The sequence below is a fragment of the Capricornis sumatraensis genome, chromosome 19 (genome assembly GCF_032405125.1).
Source record: "Capricornis sumatraensis isolate serow.1 chromosome 19, serow.2, whole genome shotgun sequence".
NCBI classification, from domain to species: Eukaryota; Metazoa; Chordata; class Mammalia; order Artiodactyla; family Bovidae; genus Capricornis; species Capricornis sumatraensis.
The window spans coordinates 51,480,364-51,490,151 of record NC_091087.1 but is presented as its reverse complement, the minus strand read 5'-3'; the positions used below and the strand labels follow the sequence as shown (position 1 = coordinate 51,490,151).

Genomic DNA, 9,788 nt, shown 5'->3' with positions numbered 1-9,788 from the left:
AGTCCCCCAAAATACAAATACAACCTTCCTTTTTTTTAAGCAAGAAATGAAAAAAAAAACACCATGTTAAATATTTTTTCCTTCTTTTACTCTGAGGTGTTATTGAAGTTGTAAAAATTAGCCTCAGTTAGACTGAGAAAAGGAAAGAAAAAAAAGCTCAACAAAAGGCAGAACGTACCTAAACTGCTCCTCAAGTCAGTTTGATTGAGTTTTCCAAAAACCCTTTTAAAAAGGGCTTTCCTGACCCATTAAATTTAATGTGAGGCTATGTTTGTTAGTTGGGAGGTAAATTTTAAGTCCTGCAGCAAACGTTAATGAGGGCTTTGTCTTAACTAACCAAGGAGACTGCAGCAATGGACTCCAGACCAGGACAGAACACACTTTTTGTTTGTTTTTTCCAAAACCCAGCCCGGGAGCTGCATTTTGTATGAAGACATTACAGATTAATAAATGATAGCACCATGGTTTTAGAAATTAAGTTAATGTTTCAGTAATTAACATTTAGTCCAACTTTTTGTTTTTAAACATTCTAGTCACAGGCCAGAAATTAAGCTTAAGAACCCAAATTATTTTTATGTGCAAGTAAGAAAATCTTAAAATCTTAACCATAAAAAGAGAATTAAATTCTGCATAAAATTCTAAAATGCTATCCCCCTATTTTCAAAGGAATCAGGAACAGAAACAAAACACCACCCCATTTCATTTGACTTAGTCAAACAGGGCACATTGTTTATGCTTGTCTCTTTCAATCTTGATCATATCAAGATCTTTACGAAGAACACCCAATGGTTGTCACTTGAGAAATCTCTTGACCACAAGACTGAGTATTCTATGGCAGAGGCTTATACACATGAAAGACATCTCAATAAAGATGCAAAAGAGAGCAAAACAACCCAACACACATCTCAGAAGAAGACAAAAGGGCAGGCAACCGGTCGTCTGACCCTCTGAAGGCCCCAAAAATAAAAAATATCTTTACAGGAAAGAATGAGTCCAGTGAAAGAAAGAAAAGGGGGTGGAACGGGGACCGTCGTGGCGAAGAGAAGATGCTGACCTGCTCGAATTCAAAGTGCTAGAATCAAAGGTCTAAACGAAAACGCCGACGATGCCTCCGGGGGCGGGCGGAGCCCCCCGCCAGGCCGCCAGGGGGCGCCGCTCAGTCCTCCTTGCGCTCCAGAGTCTGTGCCGCGTGGATGCCGTTGCTGTAGACCGGGAAGGGCAGCGTGGAGAAGAGTCCCTCCGCCGTGGTGAACACGTTGCCGGCCGGCATCTGCGTCAGGCCGGCCGCGCTCACCGCGCCGCCGAACGGTCCCGACATGTTGAGCCGATGCACGTGGTGGTAGAGCATCTCCATGGGCGTCTTGGGGTCGAGGCCGAAGCCCGGGCTGTTAACGTCCACGAAGTTAACAGCGTGCGCGTTGGGCAGCAGGTTGCCTTGCATGGCCAGGGTCACCTCGGCGGGGGCGTAGCGGATGGTGCCCGTGGTGTAGACCCTCTGCGCGGCCGTGCTGGTGGCCGCCAGGGTCCCGGTCACCCTGTGCACCAGCGGCAGCACGACGTTGCCCGCCTGCAACCTCTGCAGAGCCTCCAGGTCCCCGGTGTACAGCAAGGAGTTGGCCGCGCCCGGACCACCCCCGCCGTTCCCGTTCCCGCTCCCGCCCCCGGGGTGCTTGTCCCGCGGGGACGCCGACAGCGGGGGCGACAGCGGGTCGGAGGCGACGGGGGCCAAGGCCGCGGGGGCCGACGTGCCGAACTGAGTCTTGCGGGCGGTGGCGGAGGATGAGGTGCCGTCGGCGCCGGGCGGGGTGAGGACCGAGTCCGGGATGGCCACGTGCAGCCCCCCGGCGCCCGCGCCGCCACCCGGCGGGGACGGGAAGTGCTCGGAGCTGGGGGGCTTGGTCATGCTGTAGGGCGACTCGTTCCGGGAGATCTCCCGGTTGGGCGGGTAATTCCAGATGCTGCTGTCGTTGTCAAAGTTGATGGGTTCCGAGATCTCGGTCTTGATTTTGAGCACCGAGGCACTGTTGGGGGACGACAGCAGCCGCGGGGGCTCCACCAGGCCGGCGTCCAGTCCGCCCGGGCTCGACGCGCTGGACAGGCGCCGGCGGCTGGCGCTGCCGCCCTTCTGCCGTTTCCGCCGCTTCTTGCGCTTCTGGTGCTTGCTGGAGGCCTGCGCGCCCGCCTCACCCGCGCTGTCCGAGTCCTTGGCGCTGTCCGACGACAGCGACTCGCAGTCCTGCAGCCGCAGGTCCGACTCGCTCTCCACGTAGCCGCGCTCCACCTTGATCTGCATCCGGCCCAGCGCGCCGAAGCCGCCCCCGCCGCCGTCCTCGGCCGCCTTGGGGTTCTCAAAGTCCGAATGCTCGAAGCTGTCGTCGCTGTCGCGGCTGTCCGGGTTGCTGGAGCTGTGGCCGTCGTCATTGCAGTGCATGTCGTTGTCGCACGTGTTGCCTGACTTCTTGCGGTCGGGCTCCGGGTCTTCGCTGTTCTCCGACTGGTTCCCCTTCTCGTCGGACTTGGAGTTCTCGTTGTCCTCTGTGTGGGGGAGACACAGGAGATGTCAGGTTAGCAGCACAACGCGACCTCTCACCTGCGGGGGCGGGGGAGGGGAGGGGAGGGCTGGGTGTCTTGTCCCATCCTGAGCTGCTGCTCTCTCCACCACTTTGGAAACTTAAAGCCTTGGCTTTTCTCTTGAGGACCGAGGTTATGGGGGCCCAGAGCATGGGCCCCATCACCTGGAGGCTTGTTCCAAATGCAGAATCCTAGGCGTCCACCCAGACCTACTGAATGGGATCCTTCATTTGAACAGGATCCCCAGGTGATTATTAGGCACCTTAACGTTTGAGAAGTTCTGCAAAAATGCGCAGAGAATCAGCGTGAATAACCTGGAATAAGGTGTCAGTGGCACAGGAAAATGATTTGCAAGGTGACCTCTGACAAATATTTGCTCCTTATCGAAAACCATAGTCTATTCCTAGAGTTGTTATTCTTCAGAGCACTGAATGTCATCTGATTCGTTTGTGTGTTTTATTTTTATTCTATCTTTCCCCCCAGTCGGAATACAAACCCCACAGGGCAGGGGAATTTTTGTCTTTTTGGTTCACTGCTATATACTGTATAAGTAAGGAGCAGAGATTGTCTGTTCTGGAACTCTGCCCTAGTGAACACCCTCAAATGAATGCAGAAAACTTATCAAGAGCCTCCTCACCTCCTCCTGCTTCCCTGGGGCTGTCTGGAGTAGAGGGATATCTGTTCACAGGAGCAGGTTCCCAATGGATGGGGTTTGTGGGGGGGGGAGCCCTAGTCATCTGCCACATTTCAGGGGAGGATAGGTTTTCTTAGTAATATAACATTAAAACATTTAGGGATGATGCTGATTTCATGGCTCTGCTACATGCTTTTGGATGGTAGCCTGGACTGGAACGCCTGGGCAAATCACGTCACTTACTCTGGCTTTCCTTTATTTAGCAGAAAAGGCTGGATTAGAAGGAATTTTTGCAGTTGTAAATTCTCTGAGTTATGTGCTCCCTGTAGAGGGGACTGGGGATTGGAGGAAAAGTAAATTTTTGTTAACTTTTCTGTGTTCCAAAGAACTATTCAGTCTGCTTCCCAAAATAACTAGGAAAGGGAAAGCGTGGATTTATTCAGCATAGATTCAGAAAATGGCTAACAGTCCAGCACGCAGAAAGAGTCAGTTACTGATGCCATTGAGTGTCCCACTTTAGGAGTTCCATTCCAGCTTGGTGAGCATGTGAATATTTGGGGCTGAAAGTCACAGTCTGTCTTGGAGCAACAAAGAAAGCCCTGCTGTCTGCTCTGGTAAAGAGGGTAGAGTTCGCTATGGGGTTAGGGGAGGGCTTCTTCTGTATGGAGGGCTGACATTAAGTGATGGCTAAATCAGTCAGTCTCTGTATATTTGTGTGTGTATATATATATACACACACCATAATATACCTATGTGTATTAATATATAACAACATGCATATATGTATATAGTTTTACATATTTATATACACGTATGTGTGTGTTAGTCACTCATTCCTGTCCAACTCTTTGGAATCCAGTGGACTATAGCCCACCAGGCTGCTTTGTCTAGGAATTCTCCAGGCCAGAATACTAGGGTGGGTTGCCATTCCTTTCTCCGGGGGATCTTCCCAACCCAGGGATCAAACCGAGGTCTCTCGCATGGCAGGCAGATTCTTTACCATCTGAGCCACCAGGGAAGCCAGTATACGTGTATATATGTATATAATACCACATACATAAAGGTGAGTGCTTTATATGTGTGTGCATACATATATAATGTGTGCATATGTATGTAGTGGTATGTAAGTATATATACATATGTGTGTTGAGAAAGGCTCAGTAATACCTTGACATGACTGACTTCTCTATATAAAATTTGACCAGTTGTTTCATTCCGATGATGGCCCTCTGGCTGTTGCCCACCCCTCATGTTTGGAAAGGCAAGCCTTAACTGCAGAACATGGAGAAGTTGTAATACCTGTAATACCTGAGGTGTCTTTAGAGTCTGACTCAGAGTCGGAGGTCTCCGAGGACTCCGAAGTTTTCTCCGGCAGGTGGGGGAGCTGTGCGATGTCCATTGGAGTGTCCTTGTACTCGGGGTTGCTGTGGGGGAGGGAAGCGTTCATCAGGAGTGCACACACCCACTGGGGATGGCTTGCTTTTGACCATCCTTTTTCCACTTCCGTGCCCCAAACTTTGGGGAGCTCAGAGAGTTGGGAAGACTAACCATGAAATCATTTCTCAGCTCATCACGGGACTTTTATAGAAGCTTGGATTGCATGGGGTACAGGTGCACTTGCTACAGCGATTGAATACCCAAATGCTACATGAAAGCCCCTGAAAAGCTTTTAAATAATTAGATACCACTGGGGGCCAGAGAACTGTGCTGCTTAACATTCCACCCTGTCTCACACCTGGGGAAACAGAGGATGTGCAAAGTACCCTCAACTGTTCGTCCCCCTGCCTCCTGGGCTCCTAATGAGGCCATTGTTTTAGTACCCTTGTGTTGGCTTCTTGATGGAGCTCCTCAGCTGTTCAGATGGCTCTGAGGCTATGTGTGTGTGGCGGGGTGGTGGCGGGGGTAGTGGGGGGCAGAGCCCCCAGCGCCTAACGCTCTGACGGATGCACAGGTGCGCCTTGGGCTGCATGGATTATGGCTACTGAACTGTCAACACACCCATTACAATCACATTTTCATCTGCTCATGTGGTGTACACCTGTGGCTTGTTAGCTGAAATCTGATTGCAGTGGGGAGAGTCCCAGTGTGAGAGAGGCCCTAGCAGAATAGATCTAACCCCATCTGCACAAAAGTGCTTAATTTTTGTTCCATTGTTAATTCAGAAGAATGCCTCTCCTGGAAGAGGGAGTGTGTTTGGTCAGTCTGAGCTAGCGATCTTCATGAAATGCCACTCCAAAGCCAGCCCAGCACCCAAGCAGGATAGGCTACCATAATCTGAAGGTTCAAGGAAATCCTCTTTCCTCCAAATGGAAAATGCCCTCTTCTGTCCTCCTGTTGATATCATGGCTGGCCAGCCAGACACCTACCATTGATGATTACTGGCTCCCTAGCTCATTTCTAGCGAAATTCCTGTATCAAAGAGGCACTGTTTTAGTAACTGCTCTACAATCACCAATATCCCCAGGGTGGGCAGGGGGGTGGCATTAATTCTCTAAGATAAATGATCGGGCATTTAGCATTTACTCCTTAGTGTGAATTAGCGTCAGCAGCAGAGCCTTCTCTAGCTGAGCTGAAGGTGGGAAGGTGGCCTTAACCCTTACACAGTCTCTGTGATTCTACCACGTGTTGTAAGGGCATAGGAAGAAGACTGGAGGAAATGACTGAAGTAATTTCAGAACAGGGAACTGCAAGCCTAGAGGGGGCCCAGAAGTGAGGGACTCTGGCGAGGAGAGGGAGCAGGAAAATACTGCTTGGGGAGGAGCAAAGGATAAGAAGATGGGAGGGAAAAACCAATTTTAGTAGTTGCCGTCTGGCCAAGGCCTGTCTTTGTAGACCTCCAGGTAAGGAAGTGATCCTGATGGGTGGCTGACTTGGGGGTCCTCCCTCTTGCTGGAGCTCATCTTTTTCAGCCTCCTGTGGTCCAGCTGCCATGAAGATTTCACAAGTTACTTGTCCTCCGACGGACAGTCTTCTAGTAGTGAACCCACGGGGAGCCTTCAGGCTTTTTGAGCCAGGAGGCTGGTCTTTGATACCCAAATTGCTTCCTTCCTCTCCAGATGGAACTGGGTGGAACAGGAGCAACCAATGCTCATGTACCGTGTGATCCTCATCTGGACCGAGAGTGTCGCTCCAGAGTAGCACAGACTGACCTCTTCCTAACCCTCCCCTCTCCCTCTGTTTGGGGGCAGAGTAGGAAGTCATGAGGCTGATGAGGCCGTAAGATCCACATGGGAAGAAATCTCCTTGAATCAGGTGAACAACCATGGGATGAGTTTAGCTCCCGAGGTTCCAGCTGCTGGGGGACAGCCATCTTTCAGACTTCTGTGTCCCTCTTACTAATGTCTAATGTTTTTATTATTTATTTGTTTGGCTGTACTTGTTCTTAGTTGTGGCACCCAGGATCTTTAGTTGCAGCATGGACCAGGGAAGTCCCACTAACATCTAAGTTTTAAGAATAATGGATCTCCCTGTCACAACACCATTTTTGCCTAGCCAATGAACATCAATGCCGCAATACCTTGTTCTGTTTTCTCTTTGGCATGTGAGTTTTTATAACCTTCTGCATTGCCTAGAGTGACTATTCCATAAACCTCTAAGTAAAAGAATTCCTTGAAAGCAGAACCCATCTTGGGTGTATCACAGAGCATTGTTTGCATGGAAAGTAGGCTTTGGAGAAAGCCCCATTAAATACTCATACTTTTACCTTTAGAGAGACTTAATGTAGAGTAGAAGAGGTCAAAAAAAGGAAAGAGAAAGTAGATGAATGAAGACTCTTCTACATGGTACACATCAAAGCCCTCTCTAGAACAATAGTCATTAGTGTCTGATTGATATGCTGTTGGGAGCAAGCACATTCATGCCTTCAAGTCACCAATGGAGGCGAACACACCGAAGGGTCAGCGTGCTGGTGAGCCACGGCTGTCAGCTTCTCAGTCTCAAAGGAAAATGGGATTCGGGTACTCCCTGTTGAGATTATCAGCCAAAGGGCAACAACTTCCATTCAGAAGACCTACTGGCAGTTCACCTCCTAAGGCCACGTGTGGGCCCTGCTTGGTGGCTTTAGGCCAAGAGAAACCAAAGACTGGAATGAGGGTGGTGGGAGGGAGCCAGGCTGGGCAGTTGGAGAATTTCCTAGCAGGATTGGTGGAGAAGATCTCAGACAGCTTGTCCCCAGATGCAGACCACCCAGGCTCTTCGTCTTGGTTACCGTGGCGCTCGTCTGAATGCATAGACAGCAAGCATTTGAGGAAGGAGAGAGGAATGGTGTTGCACACTGGAATTCAGGAAGCTGTTGAGCTTGGCTGCATTAATGGGTATAAATTTGAGGATGCATTCAAGTAGCAATCACACTTGCCTGAGATCACACAGCAGGCAAAAGAGGACTCCTTCATTTGTATATTGAAACTGTCTTGATTCTGGTGAAGTGACTCCCTTCACTTACCTAAACTTGAGTGCTTGAGGAATCTAACTCTGTAATATGCTCAGGGCTTCAAAGGGATGGGATACAGCAGGAATATAATGAACTCTGCCATTTCTTCCCCATACCCTTTCACACCATTTTTGCAGGGGTTGGAGTGCATGAGTATGGGAGTGTGTCGGGGAGAAGGAGATGCTTTTTGAATGTTTCCACTGGAGGCAAAATCTGTGTTCTTTTTCTGGCCCGAATGATTGTGGGGAAACCAAAGCAACTTCTGCAAAGCCGCCCAAATGTTGGCTGACCAAGAACTGTTGAACAGTTCACAGGTCTGCCCTGGAAGTCCCTACTGACATAACTTTGATCCTTTCGCATTTCTGTGACTCTTGTGGAAAGAAAAGCAGAACTTCCATACAGTTCCACACCAGATACTGTCAAAAGATAATACAACATGTCAGCTATTAACCACCGGGCTTTATGTTTTATAACTGAGACAGGAATGAGACAGAATTTGGAAATATACCTCAGAAGATAGTTCACCCAGATGATGTTCTTCTCATTTGCGTTCTTGGCGTTAATAGCTATGGTGGCACTAGACTGGATCCAAATGTAGCCTCCATTCTTCTGCATCCAGCGGTAGTACTTGGTCACACACTGGCCCTTATTCAGCACTAGTGAAAAAAACAAAACGAGGCATTGCATGTTAAGACTGGGATGAAATGATCATCATCTCTGCAAAATCTGAAGCTTAGAAAGAGGAGGTCCCGCACCGAGTCAGGGGTGCCCCTCTGTATGCCTAATGTAGAATGCCATTAGTAGGACAAATCACCAATTCAGTGGAGCGGCAGCTCTGGAGCTAGGGTTACTACGTTTGTAGCAAGACATGATTCCATTTGGGGCAGTCATGGTGTGAAAGAAAGGATAACAGGACTGCAGATCTTGCTGGCTCACAGAACGCTTAATGCGGCGTGGATGTTGTCAAGGGAGGGTTTGACGTCAGATGGGGCCACAGGCAAATCTGGATGTGATTTATTCATGGCTTCGAGGCAGCCCCCTCTGCGATTCTGGATATCTGAATGGTTCCGAAGATGCTTTCCCCCTCTGTCTTTGATCATTTCACCTCAGTGAGAGCCATCCCAACCTGTGTCCTTATACATCGGTGCCTTTTGATCCTGTTGAACAGAATTTATAGCATGAACTAAGTCTCCATGGGTCAGTTAGGAGATTCTGGGGAGAATTTGCTGAACATTGGAACAAAATACATTCCCTTACCAAGTCAGAGAGAAAGGCTGGCCTAAGGGAGGCACAGGGTTGACTTGGCTAGAGCTAAACAGAGTGACAGCTCTGCACGGACTCTGAAATATGGCCCCAAATGAAGGAACAAGTAAAAACAATCAGTAATGTGAAACGGTGCCATTAAATACTCACGGAAAGAGAGCTTTAAAATGCAGATGTTAAAAGTGATACTTTAACCAAAATCTTGCCAAGTTGAAATGGATTTGATTTGTATCTGGGTACTCCTGAGCTAGTAAAAGGGGGAAAGTGCAGTAAATCAGCCCCTGGAATAAAGTGCTATGCATGGGAAGGGTTTAAAAGGATGCCGGAAACGTGCACAACCTGCTGTTATCCCTTGGACAGGAATCTCAGTGACTGCACTCCCCCCAACAGCGCGCCAGCTGGCTGGCCACTAGAGGGCAGTGTGCACTCGTCCACGCTGCCCACTTTTGGCATGTCCTTGTCTCCGTCTGCTAAAATGAAAAACCTCTAACTGCTGTAATAAATTTGGCTAAATTAGCTGCTAAATGGTTATCTCAAGTAATATGTATTTGCATTAATCATCTTGCTCTAAACCAGAACAAGCCAGAGTCCTAAAGACGTAGTAAATTCATATTGTCCATTTAATTATGGCTAATAAGTGCTTCATATACAATAGTTTCATGAAGTACATTTTGATTTTTTTTTGGGAGGGGGTGTGGATGGGTAAAGGGAAGTCACTTTGGAAAAGAGCTGTGTTTAAGGCTGTGGACGCTCTTCCCGTTGTGTCTGAGCCACTCTTCCTGGCTCTGAAAGTGATCAAATATCAAACCTCCACATATTTTATCCATAAACACATAAACTTCAATGCTTTCCTCCCATCCTCCTTTTTCTAATTTTTTTTGGTCGCAAAAT

General features: G+C 48.7%; 1 protein-coding gene across 2 annotated transcripts in view; it reads right to left on the bottom strand.

Moving 5' to 3' along the window:
* Positions 1 to 1,156: 1,156 nt before the first annotated feature.
* Positions 1,157 to 9,788, bottom strand: part of NPAS3 (neuronal PAS domain protein 3) — a 956,265-nt gene continuing 947,633 nt past the window's right edge. The window contains exons 10-12 of one of the 2 annotated variants that reach the window (XM_068991246.1): positions 8,143 to 8,290; positions 4,505 to 4,629; positions 1,157 to 2,535 (exon numbers count right to left, since the gene is read on the bottom strand). In XM_068991246.1, the coding sequence (XP_068847347.1) occupies positions 1,157 to 2,535; positions 4,505 to 4,629; positions 8,143 to 8,290 (1,652 nt within the window). The remainder of the gene's footprint in view (positions 2,536 to 4,504; positions 4,630 to 8,142; positions 8,291 to 9,788) is intronic. The other variant, XM_068991247.1, reaches the window with a different exon arrangement.